The following is a 21,411-nucleotide window of genomic DNA, read 5'->3' as shown; positions in this document are numbered from 1 at the left end:
TCATGTAAGCAATACCTTCCCATCAGAGTCTCGGGGAGGTAGGTTCAGGGGCACCAGAGTTACTGGGGCCTGTATCCCTCTGGTTGCATTCTGGGCAGGGAAAGGCATTGAGCCAAGGCAATGCAAAAGGGTGGGTGTTCAGTGGGTTCCAGCCCAGATCTTGGCGTTAACAGTCCACTGGGAGAAACGTCCCAATTCGTGCTTATTACTCCCGATGGTCCTGCCTCTCTGCAGGCATTCTGAGAAACTGAGTCACAGGCTCTGAGAGTTAGGAGGAGCTTAGGAAACAATCAAAACTTGCCCGTCATTGAATTTAGGAAGCCCCTGTAGTTTCTGAAGGATGACTGAAGGGAATTTTTTCCTAAGACCATCCATTCATCCTCCAACTAGGCTTCCGGCAGCAGTGTCTACATTGTCACTATCAATGGGCCATGGGCAGTCAGTGCCCACGGTCTCAGAGGGTTCCACCCATATGGGCGTGGGGGTCCCCAGAGCTCAGACCTTGAATGTTTGGTGGCCCCATGCAGTATACTATCTTCCTGTCATTCCAAAGGAAGTCAGAAGGGTGAATGAGTTGTTTCTAATTCTGGCTTCCAAAAAGTACCAAAGAAGGTGCTTTTCTTTGTGGAGTAATTAACAAACCCACACTAGTGCTCAACCTTTGGGACAGATAGCTGAGCACCTTCTGCTGTATGGCAGGCTGGCTCTATGTGGGGGCACTCACGGGAAAGGAAACAGGAGTTACCCAGCATGGAGGGTAGATAATCTCTCCCCTCCTGCACCTCTTCTGTCCTCCCTCTTCTCTCTCTTCCTCTCCCCTCCCCTCCTGCCCCTCTTCTGTCCTCCCTCTTCTCTCTCTTCCTCTCCCCTCCCCTCCCTTTCCTTCTCCTCCTCTTCCTCTTCTTTCTTTCTTCTCCCTCCCTCTCCCACTCCCTCCCTCCCTTCCTCCCTTCCTCCACCTCCTTTATAAAGCAAGACTTTGGATCCATCCACTGCCATCCCCTAGAAGCTATGTCGTTTGAACTCTTGTCCAGGATGCTCAGGATTCTGGGGCAAGGAGCTTCAGCCCGAATTCGGCAGAAATCCAGGAATGTTTTGTGAGCATCTGTCAGTCTCCCGATCACTTGCCCTCTGCCTTTCTCCTTTTGCCCACTTAAGTAGTCAAGTTGGTAACGAGATCATTCTTCCCGTGTAGCGGTGAGTAAGTAGCACCCAGGTGATTGTGCCCGGGTAAGCAGGGGACAGTAGTATGTGGTGGCTGGTGAGAGATGCTGGTGCAGCACCCGGCACAGGCTCGGTTGTGCCAGTGGGCAGCAGTGGGCTTTGGGCTTTTTCCCTGTCTCCTACCCAGCACACAACTCCCAGAGACAGGTAGGGGCTTTAAGGCTTCCTGGCATCAGCCTGAAGGTTCCAGAAAGGCAGCCTCGGGACTTCTGACGTTGCCACCTTGGCTGAGACTGTCTTTGAATGTGGTCCCTTGTCTGAGGGTGGGGTCTGGGAGGGGGTGTGTCAGAGGAAGAGCCAGGTCTTAGTTCTCTGGGGGTCACCATGAGAAAAGCACACCTGGGCTGGCACAGAACTCAGTGCTGCCTGTCGGTGTCACGTAGCACAGTAGGACCTAGTGCCACAACAACTGCAGCCCTATAGAAAATGTGATGGCCCCCTTCATAACTTTTTTGTAAAAGGCCACACGGCCGGGGCCGTCCTTCATAAGAGAGCAGAAAGCGAGTGGCTCAGTCACTAAGCAGCAACTTTCAGGCTGGTTTCCTCCTGGTCACTGAAACCATTTGTCATTTCCTGTTTGCTCCATTTTCCAACGATTCTAATTGTCAGTGTCAAAAGGCAACAACTGTTTTCTTGGGGCTTATCTTTGGAGCACATTGATTCAGAACAAAGGATGGGAGCCTCCATCTGCAAAACAAAGGAAGCAGCCTCCTCGGGAGGCCTGGAGAGAACGCTCTGGCTCCTTCTGCCTGGGACAACAGAACCAGGGTAGGAGCAGAGGACTGGCGGTGCCCCAGGGTACCACCGTAAGGTGAAGAGCCCGTGGAGGGCCCTCACTTGCTGGTGGCACCTCAGACTTGAAGGTCCTGCAGAGCAGGCCACCGGTACCTAGGCTGGGAGTCAGCAGCCTTGTGCGGCCTTGGCAGTTTCTGGAGTGACATGCTGGCCAGCTTCTCCATTAGACTCCGGGGTCCTCTGGAATGTGTGCTTCCTGGAATGGAGACGCCCCAGCACCCGCTGAAGCCTGCCCTGCCGCGGTGGTCTGGCATGCCCCTGGGCTTGGCTTTCTCTTTCGGTCCGTCCATTTGGACTTTACCGCACTTCCCCTGCTGTTTCCTTGATCACACTCTCCAGCCTCCATCTGCCCCTGCCCCCCAACCCCTACCTCTGTACAATTGTGTTATTTGATGGAACTAATGCAACAACCAGTGGGGATGGAGTTAGGGACCGTTTAGACCTAGCCAGCCAGGCAGGAATGTGTCCCCAGAAGCAGCAGAAGCACGTGGCCTGCAGTTAGGAGACACTGCACATCTTAGCCGTGTTACCTTGGGCAAGTCATTTAACCTCTCTAAGCCTCTGCTGTCACAGCTGTACGCTGGGGACTGTAGATCTTCTGCCCTGATGTCCTGGGGCTGGTGCAAGGAGAAAAGCCAAAGCGAAAGGACTGCCTTTAAAAACGGTCACCAACCCTGGCTGTCACAAGGCAGATCCAACGGTGTGGCCTTGGCCAGTGGTCATGTGACCCCCGTGCTCCTCAATGTCCACATGGGGTGTTGCTAGATGACATAAAATAATGGGTGAGACACACTCAGTATAATGAAAGCTGGAAAAAGCAGATCCCACCCCAACCCCACCCCCTGCCACCTTGCCAATGCTTCAGCAGGGAGAGGGCAGCTCCATAAGACAGCAGAGAAACACCCCTCATGGCCTACATGGCAGCTCCAGTGGAGGGGGAGGCAGGGACCAGGACAGGAAGCAGGCTAAGGGCGGGATGGAAAAGCAAACCCCAGTCTGGTGGAATCGCTTCTGGTGCAGTCTTCCCGGTGCCATGTGTTTGTCCTCTGTGCCTTGGCAGGAACCAAGGCCAGGAACTGCTGCCAGGACTGAGAGCCGGGCACAGTCCCAAGCACTGGGTCTCTACCCCGCCCCACTCCCGCTGCCCCACTGAGTGCAGAGAAGGGTACCCAGAAGCCCTTTGCTGGAAAAGCAGACACCGCATGGACAGCCCATGTTGTAGAGTCAAGTCCTCTGGCATCTGGGGGGACGCAGACCAGAAAGTGGACTTGGAGCGTGTGCTCCCAGACAGAGCTACCTTGGTGGTTGAGAAGGGGACAGAGATGGCAGCAGTTGAGTAGAGATGGCTGGGCTCCCCTCACGGTGTGGGGTGAGGCTTCAAGCACTGGACTGGGAGTCAGACCTGGGTCTGAGTTACAACCTGACACCAATTGGCCAAGGGTCTCAGAGTGAGTCAGGCCTTCTCTGGGCCTGGGGGCCTGATTCCTTCCTGGCTATGTTCTTCCCCTCTGCTCCTTGAGCCGATCCCAGATTGAGTGCTGAAACGGCAGCCTTGAAGCTTGGCCCCCTCCTCCCCCTGCCCACCCAGCCAGCTTTCAGATGGAGACAGGAAGCTCCTCCCAATTGCCCAGGCTGCAGCTAGTCAGGAGAAGGGCGGGAGGCTGGCAGTAAGTGTTGGAGACTGTGTCCTGACCATGTGATAATCCGGCTGCTCATGCCAGGACCACTGGGAGCAAGCCTCCGTTCTTTTCCCTGTGACAGCCCTGCAGAGGCTGGGCATCCACCGCTATGTAGCCTACAGTATGCTGTGTCCCAGACATAGCATCCTCGGCTTGCTCAGCCGTTCTTTGTCTGGGCAGTTTGAAGTCCAGTCCCCACTCTCATTGCTCACTGTCCTGCGAATGCAGCCAGTCTGTCTGGGTCTCCATGAGACTGGTATGCCCAGACTCCTGTGGGTATGGTCTGACCAAGGCAGAGTTAGCATAGGACTGTCACCTCCCTCCTTCTACATACTCTGCTTCTATTAATGCAGCCTAATGTTACATTTGTTCTTTTGGTGACCTCATCTCACTGCTGACCCATCCTGAGCAGATGGATATCCAAAATGCCTAAATTTTTTTTCTGTGTGCTCTTGCTATTAAGCTCTGTCTCTCCTGCCCCATTCTATGCTGTTGCAATTGGTGTTTTTAACCCAGGTGCAGAATCTTACTTTATTTATACCTGTGGAATTTTGCTCAAGAGGGTGGGGCATGCATGCAAGTGTGTGTTGGTGTGTTCACTCATGCTTTCTGCTACACCAAAGCCAAGTCCTAGGTCCCCATGCAGCGATCCTAAGGCTAATTATTTATTGGTAACTGTAATCTAATTTGTCTTTTTCATCTTCTGTTTAGCAAGAGAAACAGAGATCAGGTCTTATGGCAATGACCCCTGAACGGCAGAATGCATATATGTCACAACAGATGAGTCAATTTCAAGGTAAGCAGTTAAGGCCAGTGTTCCCAAAGGGGTGGGCAAAGGGCGCATATGTGGAAGTGGGGTGAGAATTCATTTCAGAGTAAGCACTTACTGTGTGTGTTTCTGAAAGCATTGAGAGAGAGGAGATCTGAAAATCAATTAAATAGTTCATCCAACTCTAAGAGCAGGATCCCAATTGAAGGCCTGGTCTAAATGACTCCAAAATCACCATTTAATTCAAGAGACTTATTTCCCTGAGTCAGGTCCTTTAAAGCAGCTATTTCAATGGGACAGGGACACTCCCCTTAGGATCTGGATTAGAATCACTTGGGGGCTGCCACACCCCCAGGGTTCTGATCCTGCCCTTCTTCCCACACACACATTCACACGCTGCTACAGTCAACTTCCATTTCTAATGGGTTCCTGGGTCACCTGTCACATATAGGGAATGGAAAAGGGGTTGGGGAGGCTCTGCTTCAGAAAATTTGTGTCAGGGGCTCCCAGGTAGATAGCAGGGGTCCACACCCTACTATGGCAGCTATAAATGTGATCAACATTTATTGGCCTGGGATACAGCAGTTAGCAAAAAGCCTGACATAGTTCCTCCTTCATGGAGCTTGCAGGCTACCCAGGGAGTCAGGAATTCAGCAACCCTTACGCACCAGTGGGACCAGATGGGACTAAACCAAGGGTAGTCTTGGGAACACTCAGAATTTGTCTGAGGGTCAGGAGAGGCTGCTTGCCCCAGACAGGTGGTCAGCATCTTTATTGTAGCCCGTGACATCTCTACACCATTGTTCTTCCAGTCTCATGGAAGATCTCTTTGGGCCTGATACCAGTGGTGTGTGTCCCACTTGGGCAGGCTGGAGTGCCACATCGGGCACACTCCAGTTGCAGGGACAGCACAGACAAGTTTCAGGAAGGCTGGTGGCCTCCAGGAGGTTAACCTTATAAGGCTAGATTGTAACCCAGTTGAAAAACATACACATGCCATGATAATAAAAGTTAAAAGAGAATCATTGGTGTAGATATGAGCATGGACTCTTCTGTGGGTCAGACACACTGGGCTCGTGCCCTGACTGCACTGTCTCCCCTACCTGATCTTAGGTAAACCATGTGATTGCTACATGCCTCAGTGTCCACTCCAAAAAAGTGCCTGTAGATATTGGCCACAGTAGATATCAGCTAGGGTAGATTCTCATGACAATGAGGGGAGATGCATTCCCCACCTTAGGCACCTAGGACTCGACCATCCATCTTCTGCTTGGCGTCTCTCCATCCCCAGGCTCTTCAGAACTCAGGGAGTCCAGAATGTCAACTCCTAGATTTCAGTCTTCAGAAAGGAACCCCATTATGCCTCAGTTGAACAAATGTAATCTCAGCCCCAGACCTGGGCTCAGAGGCCACCTAGGCTATGGGGAGAACAGAGGGGAACAAAGCACCAGCTGCACTCACTCTTACCACACTCACTTGCTGTCCCACGTCACATCTATCAGGTAGAGAAGCTAAGAGGCTTCCACCACCAGCCCACCCCACCTGGCCCCTTCCTTCCTTCTACAAAATATGTACCATCTGTCAAAGACTAGGCAGTGCCAGGCCCTGGATACAGAGCACTGAGTGTAAAAGCAGACATGGGCCGTGGCCTCCGGGAGCTTCCACTTTTCTTGAAGAGACAAATCAGCTGGCATTTCAGCCCAATGTCATCTGCTCTTGGCGAGCACAGACCTAGGGAGTTGGGCGGCTTCCCAGAAGAACTGCAGTCCAGGCTGAGGGCAGAGCAATGAGGGGAGTTGTGAGGAATTGGGGAGTGGGGGCTTGGTAGAGAGGCAAGGGCGGGAGGTGAGAAGAAGTCAGTGCTGGGCCAGGAGCTCCCCTCCAGTGGCCGCAGCCCAAGCCGAGGATGCCTTTGGAACTGATCCCCACTTCTCTCTTTTTGTATGTAGCCGTCCAAGAACAAGTCACCTCCAAGTGTAGCTGGACCAAGGCAAGCCCCCCATCTAGCCAGCACATGATGCCACCCAGAACTAGGCTCCTTCAGAACAATCTGAGTCCAGAAATTATCCCACTTACCAGGCACCAGAGCTGCGAGGGCATGGGAGTGATCTCACCAAATCCGGGGAAGCAGCAAGGAATTTTTGCCTCTAGCCCCCAGTTTCCCATGCCCTCACACTCGGGCCAGACTCCCCTAGGCAGTCTTGGCTCTGTCTGCCAGCGTACGCAGAGTCCCAAGGCCATCCCACCAGAAGTGCCCCTGCCTGGGTTCTGTCCCAACCCCCTGGGCACCCAGTCCTTGAGTCCCCACCAGCTCAGACAGCCTAGTGTGCCAAGAATGCCCACTGCATTCAACAACTGCGTATGGGTCACAGCGGCAGCAGCTGTGACCACAGCAGTTTCGGGGAAACCACCCCTGAGCCAAGAGGATAATAGCATTCAGCAGCATTTTGATAGCAACTCCATCTTTGCCAAGGCACCTGTGAGAGTGCCCCTGGTAGCCCCAGCGTTCCCAGCGCAGCAGGCAGTGGTGCCTCCCAATCAGATGGCCTCTGAAGGCAAGCCTGGCCAGAAGGTGAGTGCTGCTCGGGCCAACAACCCCAGCTTCAGCCTGCTGGGCAGTCAGAGCCTCAGGCAGAGCCCCGTGCGGGGCCCAGTGCCTGTAGCAAACACCACCAAGTTCCTCCAGCAGGGTATGGCCAGCTTTAGTCCCCTGAGCCCCATACAGGGCATCGAGCCACCAAGCTATGTGGCTGCTGCTGCCACCGCTGCCACTGCTTCTGCTGTTGCCGCCTGCCAGTTCCCAGGTCCGTTCAACAGAACGGGTACTCCCCTTGAGCTGCCACCTGCTGACTTTTTGTCCCAGCCCCAACCCCCACTAAATGATCTGATTTCGCCACCTGACTGCAATGAGGTAGATTTCATTGATGCTCTCTTGAAAGGCTCCAGTGTGAGCACAGATGAAGACTGGGTGTGCAATTTGAGGCTGATTGATGACATTTTGGAACAGCATGCTGCTGCCCAGATGCCACAGCCCAGAATGCTAGATGAGTCACCCAAGATGCTGGGGCACTTTAAAGCTGAGCAAGATGCCCATAGACACCCCCATGTTGACATCTCTCTAAGGAGTAGTGTCGATCCATACCTGCAGTTGTCCCCCGTTACGGTTTGAGTGGTGTTGTCAGCCTGTGCTTATCCCTCTCTACCTGTGACGAAATGGAAAGCTGGTAATTTTTCAAGCTATGTGTACATATTTGAAAATTTTGTAAATGGTTTTCCTAAACATTAATGACAGAAGTATTTATACTTCGTTTGTGACTTTGTAAATAAAGCGGCGGCTTTTGTTTCAGTAGAGTTGTGTTTACTATGCATTGTTTTGTGTTTATTATACATTGTTACAAATATGCAGACTGTGTTGTTTGCTCCAGTGATACCTTGTTAAGCTAGGTGGCTGAGTTGCTTATGGTTTTGATGCAATGAGCAATGTGGATGTGACCAAGAGTTGTTGTGCAAGTTGACAAATGCCAAATAGAAAATCACTTGGCCATTTATTTCTATGTTCACTAAAAACCCTATTGCCTTGTGTGATTCTTAATCTCTTTTGCAAACCTTTCAGTCTCCGCTAGCTCTTTCTTAATGAGCATTTACAGCAGAAGCCGTTTTATCGTTAAGTGCCCCACAGAGACACTTTACCAGGAGGCTGAGAGAGTTCTCCAGATCTGGGAGAGGCGCAGAGAGAGCGTGTGAGCGAAGCACTGTCTTAGCAATCCACCTTGAGGAGCTAGAGCATCTTCCTCCCTTTACCATTCAGACCGAAAGAAAAAGCCCAGCTTGTGTGCACCCTCACGGGGTGAAGGCGAGCTGTTCCTGGTTTAAAGCCTTTCAGTATTTGTTTTGATGTAAGGCTCTGTGGTTTGGGGGGGAACATCTGTAAACATTAATAGTTGATTTGGGGTTTGTCTTTGATGGTTTCTATCTGCAATTATCGTCATGTATATTTAAGTGTCTGTTATTGAAAACCCACACCCACTGTCCTATAAACTTTTCTCAGTGTCCAGACTTTGTGTAATCACATTTTAATTGCCACCTCGTATTTCGCTCTACATTTGAAATCTGGCGTCTGTTTCGAGCCAGTGTGTTTTTTCTTCATTCTGTAATAAACAGCCAGGAGAAAAATGCCTCTATGTTTTTATTTTTCAAGAGACTACTCAGTACCTACAAACTCAAGTCAGGAAGCCTGCTAGTGGCTTCGGTTCTTTCAGAGGCTGCTCGATGCCTCGTGTGTCAGAAAGATCCAGTAGTTTTGCATCACGGCATAGAAGCCTGTTATTTGCGGCTTAGCCCCTCATTTTACAGAGGATGAACGAGGGGGATGGGAGCCCACAAAGACAACTGCACTGGGAGCAGGGACGGGGAGACTTGCCCGGAGGGTCTAGACTCTCTGTGCCACCGCCCTGTCTCCCTTGCTGAAGACCACACATGCCCTTCTTTGACCAGACCCTGACACCTCGTAGGCCGGGACCTGGTAGGCAGGTACCCAGGTTTCACGGATAGAGCACACCACCTCCACGTGCTATAGGAGTGCGGCTGAAGCAATAGGTGGCATCAGATGTAGTCAGAGTGGAATGCACCATCAGTCACATTTATCCCTCTAACTGGCTGGGAGAGTTGATATGCTCATCCCTAAGGTACAAAATGTTCCAATTTGATCAGTGGCTTTCAGGAGCTGAGAAAGGCATGTGTTCTGAGCAGGCCTGTTATGTCCCTCAGAGCCTAAAAGTGCTCTAAGAACATCCTCCTGCCAACACTCTCAACGGCTGTGACAAGGGACAATGATTGTCCAGTGGGGGTGGAAGCAGACCTCCCCAGTCCAGGAGCCCGAGGTGGGACAGAGGGATTGTAGAAAGAGTCGTCACCCCAACACTCCAGCTCTTGGCCAGTGCTCACACAAGCCTCTCCTGCTTCCTACTGAGAGAGATAGCCCCATAGGTCTGGGTAATGTCCTTTCTTCGAAGGAGCCTTCATTCCCTGTCACCGACTTTGTCTCTGTTCTCCCTGTCCATCTCAGGCAGCACTCCTCAGGAAGCCTCTGCAGGAGTCAGCCTCTCTGGAGCTCCCATTATTGTTCCTCTGCCTCGAGTGTCCAATCCATGTCAGGCCGCAGGCAGGCTGCAGCTTTCCCTCAGGGCCACACCAAGGCACTTGGGCTCAGCTGTGCTGTCTCCTTCTGTCATTGAACTCAGGGGCAGCAGGAGTAGGGTACCAGGAGGCCCATTCACCCTCCTCTAGCTCTGTGTTGGACCCACCTGCCCAGCAACTGCTGCTTAGAACCTACCCGCTGGGAAAACGAAGCACTCCCAGAGGGGCCACCTCAGCCTGTCTGAGAGCCTCATGGATCACAGTTGTCTCTGCTCAGCTCTGCCAGCCCTCAGGGTCCCACAGATAAAAGCTGACCTTGTCCCGCAGAGCTGGTTCCATCTTCCATTCCCAAGGTGTTCAACTTCCTACCCTAACCATCACAGGGAACCTCAAGGCGGAGCCAGTGTGGGCTGCATTGCAGACCACCTTCCCGGATGCGTCCTGCCACCCGACCCCAGGCTGGCCTTGCTGCCCCGGCAGTCCTGACCCTACCTTCTTTCCTCCGGGCAGTGTGTGTCCTGCCACCATACTGTCAGCCTCTCTTCTGCCAGGTGACCCCCGGCTGCTTTCCACATGATCCCCTTATCCCACAGCCCATCCAGCACCAATTTCAGCTCTCTGCCACCCTTCAAAGGAGTGGCAGTGTTCTGCTTCCCCGTCCACTCAGCCCTCAACCCAGAACAATCCGGCTCCAGTCTTGCCTCTATCCCCCTAAGTACTCTAGTCGCAGTTCCAAATTTCTCTTGGTCATAAAGCCAAACGCTTCCCGGTCCTCAGCGGGCTTGCCCCTTCAGTAGTACCAGACTATTTCCTCCCAGAAGCCTGTTTCGCCTTGACGCCTGGAGCCCACACTCTGCTGGAATCCTTCTTCCCTTCCGGCCTGCAACCTGGCCCTCTCTCCCAACCAGAGGTCCATTCTCTCCTGCTCCTCTCCAAGATGTTGCTCCTTCCATTACTTCCTCCCACTCAATGAAGACTCCTTCATTCTCTCTCTATCTTCTGATTTCTTTCCCTGGGCAAACAAATGGGTTCAACAGCCTGTGGCCCAGCAGCTCAGCACCCCAGCATCTCAGCACCGCAGCATCCCAGTACCCTAGCATTTCAATACCCCAGCACCCCAGCAACATAGTATTCCAGCATCCCATTGTCCCAGCTTCTCAGCACTCCAGTATCCCAGCACCCCAACACCTGAGCAGCCCAGTGCCCCAGAACCCCAGCAGTCCCGCGTCTCGGCATGCTAGCACTGCATCATCTCAGCACCTCAGCATCCCATCACCCAGCACCCCAGCACTTAAGCATCCCAGCACTACAGTATCTCAACACTCCAGCAACCCAGCACCATAGTGTTCCAGTACCCTACACTGCAGCATCTCAGCACCCCACACTGCAGCATCTCAGCACCTCAGCAACCCAGTATCTTAGCATCTCAGCACCCCAATACTCCAGCAACATAGTGTTCCAGCACCCCAACACTCCAACACTTAAACATCCCAACACCCAACCATCCCAATATCCTAGCACTATAACATCTCAGCACCCTGATGCAGCAGCATCTCAGCACCTCAGCAACCCATTACCCTAGCATCTCAATAGTCCAGCACCCCCCAGCACCATAGTGTTCCAGCACCCAAGCACCCCCATATCTCAGCACTCCAGCATCCCAAGATCCCAACATTCCAACACCCCAGCATTTCAACATCCCAACATCCTAGCATTTGAGCATCCCAACAACCCAGTACCCTAGCACTTTAGCACCCCAGCATACCAGCGTCTCAGCAATCCAGTATCACAAAACCCCAGCAGCCTAGCACCCCAGCACCTTAGCATCCCAGTGTCTCAGCACCTCAGCATCTTGACATTCTGGCTGAGGTCAGCGTGGTGTATCTAGTCAGGGTCCTAACTTTCACTTCACAGGGAAATGCTGCTGGACTGAGTCTCATGATGGGCTGAAGCTCTCTAAGCCCCTTGAAGAAAGAATAACAGAGCCTGGAGCCTGCTGGGTGTCCCCCATGGAAGAGTTCACCTTCATCCTGCTTCAACAACAGACTTGTCTGGGGTCCCTCACAGGCCCCTCTTTCTGACTGCAAGGTCTTCCCTGAGAGGACTGTGGTGCAGAAGGCACTCAGCTGCCTGTGGCTCCTGAAGAGTGGAAGGTGGAGGCCTGAATTACTCCCTATGAGAGGTGCAGAGAAAAAAAAAAAAACATGATTGCTAGGTGGGGAGGTGCTCCCTCTACAACCCACCCAATATTTCCCCCTCTCTCAGCTCTGAGGCCAACCCCAAGGGAAAGTGCCAGATTCCCAGGGAGGTGTGTGAGACCTCAGGGGCTCCCTACTCCCTTACAGCAGTCTCGGGCCCCTGGGGGCCTCAAGGCCAAGGTCTATGCGTAAGCTACTATCTCTCAGTTGTCCTTCAGCCACAAAAGCCAGGGAGGTCTGGCAATGGACATGAGGTTCTGAAGAAGCACATACGACTGGCTTCCCAATGTGTGGTTGTTCACTGCCAGGCTGCGGAAACAGACAGACATGATCCCCAACCTCTCCCAGAGTGAACTAGGAGGGAGGAGTGTTCGTCCCTCAGGATTACGCCAGAGAAACAAACCAGCAGGAGATATATATGGTTTTGGCGGGTCAAGGGAGAGGAAAATCCTGGCCAGGCAAGTCAAAAATCCATAGGACAGGCTGTCAGGAAAAGCAGCCTGGAACGTCTCAAGCAGGAGCTGATGCTGCAGTCCACAAGCAGAATTTCTTCTTCCTCAGGGAAATCTCAGCTTTGTTCTTAAGGCCTTTCAACTGATTGGCTGAGGTCCGGCCCTTCCCCCACATTCTCCAGGATAATCTTCCTTACTTAAAGTCAACTGATTGTAGCTGTTAATCACAGCTACAAAATCCCTTCACAGCTATACATAGATCAGTGTTTGATTGATGAACAGCCACTATAGCCTAGCCAAGTTGACACATAAAACTAACCATCACAGGGGCACAAATGATGTAAACACATCAACAAATAAAACAGTAACAAGTTGTATCAAGGTCTACAGAAAAAACACAAAGCGGGCAGAGAGAAAGAAAGCAAGAGGGGGAGTCCCGGTATGATAGGGCTGGTGGGAAGTTGCAGAGCGGTCCTCTTCAGCTAGGGTATTTGGGAAAGGCATACCTGAAGGAGTGACATTTGCACTTCCATTAAAAGATGTGAAGGAGCAAGCCAGGCAAAGAGCTAGGATGTTCCAGGCAGAGAGGGAACAGCAAGTGTGAATGTCGGGAGGACTAGAAGGAGGCTGGTGGGTGGGATCCAGTGAGCAAGAGGAGGGCAGGCTGGAGAGGGGGTGGGGAAGTGGGCAGGCCCAGACCACACAGTGCCCTGGAGACTATCCTAATCCAACAAAGGAAGCTTTGGACCACTTCAGTGTCCATGTGGTGAATGGACCTCAGAATGAATGAGGGAGGCAGTAAGGAGGGCCTCTACCTCCAGGGTGTCTCCCTGTGGACTGCCCATAGACATCTCCAACTCAGGTCTGAACCAAACTTTTCACGGTTCCCCCAAGTCCGGATATCCTCCAACTCAGTGAAAGGCAGGCATCACACTTCCCGGTCCTGCTCCTGTGTGACCCAAATCATGTTGGTCTCCAAGTCCAGAAGCTGGGAGTTACCCTTGATGTTTGTCGTTCCCTCATCCTTTCTGTATTCTGGAAGATGGGTTTTTTTCCCTCAAATGAATCTGTAAAACTTCTGTGATCACAGTAAAAATTCTGGTAGTATTATTTTCTGGAACATAACAAAGTGATTCAAAATTATTCATCTGGAAGACTACAAAAGAAGAAGAACCAGGAAATTTCCAAAAAGAAAGAAGAAAGAGGAGGAGAAAGAAGGAGGAAAAGGAAAAAGAAGGCAGAGGAAAAGGAGGAGGAGGATAAGAAGAGGAAGAAAAGGAGAAGAACAACGAAAGGGTTCTAGCACCACCAAATATTAAAACGTATCATGAAGCTATTTAAAACAATATGGTTGTGGACCCTGAAAAAGACGTGAATGAAGTGGAAGAGAAATAAATCGAAGTGCACATGAGGGTTGAGACCGTGAAAAAGGTAGCATCTCATATCGGTGAGGGATACTCAATACCAGGTGTTGGGAAAACTGGCTAGTCATTTAAACAAAATAACTGGTCCTCTACCTCACGCCTAATGTTAACATACATTCAGATGATTCAAAGAGTAAGATAGAAAAAAAAAAAAAAAAAAAAAAAAAAAAAAACACACACACACACATGAAAGCACTATCAGAAAACAAGGTGGGCTGGGTGCGGTGGCTCACGCCTATAATCCCAAAACTTTGGGAGGCCAAGGCAGGCAGATCATCTGAGCTCAGGAGTTCGAGACCAGCCTGACCAACATGGAGAAACCCTGTCTCTACTAAAAATGCAAAATTAGCCAGGTGTGGGGGCAGGTGCCTGTAATCCCAGCTACTCGGTATGCTGAGGCGGGATAATTGCTTGAACCTGGGAGGCGGAGGTTGCAGTGAACCGAGATCACACCATTGCACTCCAGCCTGGGCAACAAGAGCAAAACTCCATCTCAAAAAAAAAAAAAAAAAAAAAAAAAAAAAAAAAAAAAAAAAAGGCCAGGCCAGGCACAGTGGCTCACACCTGTAATCCCAGCACTTTGAGAGGCCAAGGTCAGCGGATCACGAGGTCAGGAGTTCGAGACCAGCCTAACTAACATGGTGAAACCCCATCTTTACTAAAAATACAAAATTAGCCTAGTGTGGTGGCAGGTGCCTGTAATCCCAGCTACTCAAAGGCTGAGGCAGGAGAATCGCTTGAACCCAGGAGGTGGAGGTTGCAGTGAGCTGAGATCACACCACTACACTTCAGCCTGAGTGACAGAGCAAGACTCTGTATTAAAAAAAAAAAAAAAGAAAAGAAAAAACCAAGGTGGATATTTTTATAGTATCAGGGTAGATCAAGCCTCTCCAATCATGACATGAAACCCAGAAACCATAAAAGAATGATAAAATTGCCCATGTAAAGTAAGAAGCTTCTACACAGAAAAACACCATGCAAGTTACAAGATGAATGTCAGAATTAGAGAAAAAAAATTCCAATGTGTGACATGCAGAGGCTATTGTTCCTAATATTTAAAAATAAAAGTAGTGGATTGTCTACAAAAAGATGAATACAAGAATTTCAGAAAACCAAATACTTCGTGTTATCACTTAAGTAAGAGCCAAGCACTGAGTACACATGGACACAAAGAATGAAACAATAGACACCAGGGCCTGCTTGAGGGAAGAGGGTAAGGATCAAAAACTACCTATCGGGTACTATGCTTATTGCTTGGGTGAAATAATCTGTACACCAAACCCCTGCAACATGCAATTTATCCATGTAACAAACCTGCACATATAAAATAAAAGTTAGAAAAAAAAATCATAGCAATTTTACTTGTAATAGCCAAAAATTGCAAACAGTCCAGGTGTCTATTAGTAGAATAGATAAACAAACTCTGGTATGTTCATACAATGTAAAAGTATTCATCGATAAAAAGTGATACTTCTCAGCAATTAAAAGAAATTAAGTACTGACAGCCGCTACAGTATGAATGAATATCAAATGCTTTATGCTGAGAGCAAGAAGCCAGACACAAAAGTATATATACTATATGATTCCATTCATATAAAGTGCCAAAACAATGAAAAATAATCTATGTAGAAAAAATCAACATAGGGACCCTCTAGGAGACAATGGGGGTCAACTGGAAAGGGGCTAACGGGAAGTTTCTAGAGTAACAGTAAGGTCCGTATGTGTGTGTTTGCCAAAACTCGGAGAATGGTTTCCTTAAGATCTGGGCATCTGCTTGTAAGTAAAGTTTACCTACAATAGAAGAATATGAAACAAATATTGAACTCTAGTTAATGATCTGCTGGAGTGCTTAGGGATGAAATGCACTGATGCCTGGAACTTGCTTTCATTAAATAAACAAAGATGGTTAATGAATGGATAAGAGGGATAGGCAGAGAAATAGACAGGTGATAAAGTAAGTAGAGTATCATGTTAATTGTAGAATCTAGGGATGGGGTCTATGGGAATCCACTGTACATTTCTTCACACTCAAGATTTGGAAATTTTCATAATAAAATATTGGGGGGGAAGATAATTTTTAAATACAGAGGTACTTTTCAAGTACAAATCCAGCAATGTGAGGTGGAAGAAAACAGCTAGAGACCAACTTTGTATCTGGGAGAAGGAAGAAGGATGGTGTTTAATTTTCCTGCAACCACTTTCCTGAAGCCAATGTAACTAAACACAAAACCAGAGGAAGAATTCAACAGCTACTTGTGAATGGATAGAGAGAGAGGTAGATAAATAGATGAAATAAAACAACCAAACAGAATAGTTCACCTATTCTGACAACATTTTGCAAAAACTGACTCAACCCGTTGTTCAGCTGTTTTGCTCGCCTGAATTAACCCTGCAATTTTTCAAAACTGTTCTGTTTTAAATTGTTTTCATTTTCATCTTCTTAAATTGCCTTGATAAACATTCATTCATTTGTATGTACTACATAAGAAATAGAAGCAGAGCTCTTTCAAAACAACAAGAAAAAGATGAATCACCCAATAAGGAGGAAATGAACAAAGGACATGAACCATCACTTAATAAGAGAAATACAAATTGCCAATGAACACTTAGAAGAGCTTAAACCTCCCTCATAATGAAAAGAATGCCAGTAAGACCAATGATGCCCTGTCATGTTATTTCTGTTCAGTTAGTCCCCAATGTAACAATTGATAATAGCCAATGTAGATGAAGCATGATGACACAGGCCCACTCTCTCCTTCACTGCTGATTGGTGGCCAAACACAGGTAGCTGTTGTAGGGGCAGTCTGGTCATTCTTGGGACAGCTACAACTTTGGTTGTGTATTAGAATCACCTGTGGAGCTTTTGATAAATACACCTGCCCTGGGCCCTAACCTCAAAGATAATCGATTTTTTCGTACTGCCTATCTAATTGCAGTATAATTTTAAGTTCCAGGATTGAGGTGAACTGGTTTGGCTTTTGACACGTAAGAATCTGTTATAGAGAAAACTTGCATGGGCATTCAAAGATATGTGCACAAAGTTGTGGATTACAGCATAGTTGACTCACAGTTCCACAGGCTGTACAAGAAGCATGGCTGGGAGGTCTCAGAAAACTTACAATCATGGCAGAAGGTGAAGGGGAAGCAAGCACTTATGATAGTGGAGCAAGAAAGAGCAAAGGGGGAGGTGCTACACACTTTCAAACAACTAGATCTCATGAGAACTCACTATCTCGAGAATAGCAAGGGGGAAATCTGCCCCCATAATCCAATCATCTCCCACCAGATCCCTCCTACAACACCAGGAATTATGATGCGACATGAGATTTGGATGGGGATACAGCCAAACCATATCAACCTTCCTGTTCACATCTGAAGATCCAAGAGGAGTCTCAGGCTGTGACTCGACCTCCACTGATTAACCATGGAAGTTTAACCCAGTCTTGGCTCCTGAACCTTCCCAGATATCCTCAAAAGAAAATTCTCAGGAAACCACCACAGCTCCTCATTCTTCCTCCTCAGAAATGCTGAGCGAGGGTCTCAGTAACTTGACCCTCCAACAGAAAGTCTGTCCCCAGAGCAGGACAGTGAACAGAAAATCCAACAAAAGAGGCCGTTAGATGAAACACTGTTACTTTGAATCCTTACTCAGCATTTACATTATCAGAATAAATTGAGATTTAATTTTGAATATCATCATTTTATGAATTGTCCTTTGAACCTTAGAGAGAGGAAACCACCCTCTCATCCTTCCTCCTCAGGAATGCCAATTAAGGGCTTCAGTAACTTGACCATCAGCACTGCACTAACTGACTACAGTTTCCCTGTACTAGAAGAGCTATTTCAACAGCCGGATTTAGAAAAGATCCAACAAAAAAGGAAGCCGAAACGGGACTTGGTGTTTCTCCCCAAAGAGAAACTCTGAGGGGCCTGAGATTTAGAGTTAAAGATTTGTCTTGCTCATAAGATGGAGATCAGACTGGAAACAGGTATGGGTGTCCATATTACATGGCAAAAATAATTTCCCAGGAACTGAAAATGATGAAGAATCAGCAAGGAGCAAGAAGATGCAGAATTATGCCAAGGAATCTTACTGGCAGCACATTTGATTCAACATCAGTGCCAGTACCAAAACTTTCCACTAGCACTCTTAGGATCACTGTGGGTAAAGCATGTAGGTTTCTGAAATTGAAGCTTTTTCCCTCCTCAGATTTGTCTTTCTCCCTTCCATGTTATCTACAACTTAAAGTTATCTACAGAGCTCGGATGCCTCCTGGATTTTAATGTACTTCGTTCCATTTCACAAACTGGCCATTTTTTGGCACATCACATGTGTATATTCAGATTGTAAACTCAATAATGAGATGAGACCTAGTATTACAAGTATGACGCAGAAGATTGTTGGGCCAAGGGATGTGGAAATGAATGTTAGTGATTTTATGTTGTATCATTTAGGTAAAACACAATCGCTGTAAGGTAAATCTACTCTATACCAGTCATCTTTCCATTTTCAGTACCAAATGCATGTGTGTAAAAGAACCTATCATTAAAGTTCAGTTTTGGGAAAAAAAAAAGAAGAAGAAGAAGAAGAAAGAAAGAAATTGGCAGGAGCCTCGTACACATACCTGAGACCCACCAAAGTGTAAGCCCCTTCCTCCTTGTTGCTTCCCTCTGCCCAGGGTCCCTGCCTTGCCCACCCCAGCACTCATCATCATCGCTTCAATGTGCTTTTCCAGTGATAGGAAGGAAAGTGGCACTATTGCCTCTTCTCTAAATCTTCCCTGAGGCAAGGGTACCTGAAGAAGTCAGACTAGGCTCCTTGCTTGAAAAAATTGGAGGTGAAGATGTGGAAAGACACACACACACACACACACACACACACACACACACACACACACACACAGAGAGAGAGAGAGAATGATATCTTTTTTTTTTTTTTTTTTTTTTTTTTTTTTGAGACAGAGTCTTGCTCTGTCTCCAGGTGCCAGGCTGGAGTGCAGTGGCGCTATCTCCATTCACTGCAACCTCCGCCTCCCGGGTTCAAGCAATTCTTCTGCTTCAGCCTCCCGGGTAGCTGGGACTACAGATGCACACCATCACGCCCAGCTAATTTTTATTTTTGTATTTTTAGTAGAGACGGGGTTTCACCATGTTGGCCAGGATGGTCTCGATCTCCTGACCTCGTGATCCACCCACCTTGGCCTCTCAAAGTGCTGGGATTACAGGCTTGAGCCACCGCGCGGGGCCAGAATGATATCTTTATGAGAGTTCTTGCCACCTGTAGTAACACAGTCTGCCCTTCAGGAAGAGGGTACCCAAGGCTGCCCTGGGTCGGGGGAAGTAGGGTCCTGATTTGCTGTTGTGCGTTCCTGAAATTGGGGCACTCTGCCCTTTTCTGCCTCAGCCCCCCACCCAGGTTTCATTTGTCCCAGAGTTACCTGACCTGGTCTGAAAGGAGCTCAGGATGGGCCTTCATGGGGCTGTTGATTTAGGCACAAGGCTTTCCAAATCCCAGACTACAGGAGGCTTTTACCTACCCTGACCCCATCTGCCTGGCTTAAGCTCCAGCCCACAGGCCACCTCCACAAGCACAGGCCAGTTATGTTTCTTTGCTTTTAAAGTGGATTTTTCTCCTCTCCGCCTCTCTTCCTCTGTAGAGCAACAGGTGGAGACTTTCCCATTAGAAGATCTGGGAGCCTTGCCATGACTGCCGAAGCATCTGCTGGTTTTCTGTAAATTGAAATCTTCTGGTCAGTGAAGATGTGAGGCACGTGGCACAGAGCCTTCTGTGGAAATGCAGCACCATGCTCAATAATGTGGCCCATGGGCAGCAACAAATGAGGAAATGTGTGGCCCTTTCAAAATGTCATGCAGAGCCTTGGCCTACCCTGCATGCTCCCTGCCTCCTTCTGAGTAGCTGTGGCTGCAAAGCTCCTTTGGGGACAAAGGGAACAGACTTGGCACGCTGGCCACTCTGGCCTGCAGACAGCAATGGGAAGACTCGGCAAAGACCCAGCTACCCCAGGGTCTCATGGGATTTGGATGCAGTCTGTGAGCCAAGGGACAGCACAGAGCAGCTGTTAAGCACTGGAGCTATGGCGCCAGAGCCCCCAGGTTCGCATTGTGGAGCCACCACTTGTTAGCTGTGGGACCTTGAGCAGGTCAGCACACCACTTATAGCCTCTCTGTGCCTCAGTTTCTCCATCTGCCAAATGGAAATAATATTATTATCTCATAGGGTTGTTGTGACGTGTAGAAGAATACATATATTCTTTAAATGATTAAACATAGAGTTACTGCAGGAGGTTCCTGAGTATACAGACAAGAGAAATGAAAATAAATGTCTGCACAGAAATATGTACAGGAATGTTCACAGCAGCATATTCATAAGAGCCAAAAGGTGAAAACCACCCAAATGTCCATCAACAGATGGCTAGATGCACAAAACATGGTCTAGCCATTTTTGGCTAGACACATAATAGCACAAAATATTCAGCCATTAAAAGGAAGGAAAACTGACACATGCTACAACTTTGATGACCCTTGAAAACATTATGTTAAGTGAAAGAAACCAGACATGAAAGTCCACACATATACAACTTAATTCATTTGAAAATCCAGAATAGGCAAATCTGTAGAGACAAAAAGTAGATGAATGGTTACCAGGGGCTGTGGGGCTTGGAGGTCCAGAGAGTGCATGGGGTTTCTTTTACAGATTATGAAAATGTTCTAAGATTGTGGCAATGGCTGCACAACTCTGTGAATATACTAAAGACCACTGAATTGTACATTTCAAATGGGTGAATTGTATGTTATGTGACTTCTATCTCAACAAAACTGTTTTCAAAAAATCGAAAATGTTATGTTGTTTTATATAAGCTAATCGTCAAAAAAACAAAATAAATGTCCTTTCCCATCAAATTACATTTTAAAGGAAGAATCAGTATGTGCAAAACTTGAAGAACAGCGCTCAATAACACTAGCTGTTCTCCCCCTCTCTAACCTTCACCATTAGTTGTGGGGCATGTCGTGCAAGTACACACATGAGAGGATATGAATGCAGAGCCCAGGCACTTGGTTCCCCAGTTCTGGGCATGGCCTGGCACTAGCTGGGCTGCAGGGAACAAGGTATCAGATGGGAGCATTGGCTCAGAGGGAGCCCCTGGTTTGAGAGGCAAAAGGTCCACAAGAGAAGAGAAGGCAACATGGGTCAAGGGAGGTTCATCCGAGCAGCTGGTTTAAAAAACCTTCTCCACATTGGCTAGCATGAAAAACCAAGTTTTCTCTGCACAGATGACCACATTGATCTCTTTTCCTCTTGCTTCCTTCTCCAGCTTTCCAAGACCACACCGATTTTTGTCTGACCCTGGATACAGAACTCTGCAAGGGAAGCCGGAGGCCAATGCCCACCCCTCTCTGCCTCACCATTTTCTTCCCAGTGACCATGTCTACCTGGTGATGCAAGCTGGACCCTTTGCAGTGTGAGATTGTCTCTTGGATAAGAAGCAAAATACGAATGGAGTAGTTTCTCCCAACTCTGCTCACCAGCGATATGAAACCTGCCTCCTTAAGCAACAGGTGCATTCCTTCTGGGCTCACTAAGTGCCAAGCAGGGCTGACAGCATGGCCCTTGCTCTTCATCTTCACTCCCCTTGTCTCTTTCCCAGCTTTTGCCTTCCAGACATGGTCTTCCTATTACCTTTCCAATAGTCTGTCCTCGCCATGCCCAGGGAC

General features: G+C 48.6%; 1 protein-coding gene across 7 annotated transcripts in view; it reads left to right on the top strand.

Annotated features, from left to right (window-relative positions):
* Positions 1 to 6,505, top strand: part of MAMLD1 (mastermind like domain containing 1) — a 137,605-nt gene extending 131,100 nt beyond the window's left edge. For all 7 annotated transcript variants that reach the window (XM_074392008.1, XM_039464140.2, XM_074392011.1 and 4 more), the window contains 2 exons: positions 4,410 to 4,494; positions 6,417 to 6,505. In XM_074392008.1, coding sequence (XP_074248109.1) covers positions 4,410 to 4,450 — 41 coding nt within the window. In that variant the 3' untranslated portion in view covers positions 4,451 to 4,494; positions 6,417 to 6,505. The remainder of the gene's footprint in view (positions 1 to 4,409; positions 4,495 to 6,416) is intronic.
* Positions 6,506 to 21,411: the final 14,906 nt, after the last annotated feature.

The sequence above is a fragment of the Saimiri boliviensis genome, chromosome X (assembly GCF_048565385.1).
Source record: "Saimiri boliviensis isolate mSaiBol1 chromosome X, mSaiBol1.pri, whole genome shotgun sequence".
Lineage (NCBI taxonomy): Eukaryota > Metazoa > Chordata > Mammalia > Primates > Cebidae > Saimiri > Saimiri boliviensis.
This window is presented reverse-complemented; position numbering and strand designations above follow the sequence as displayed.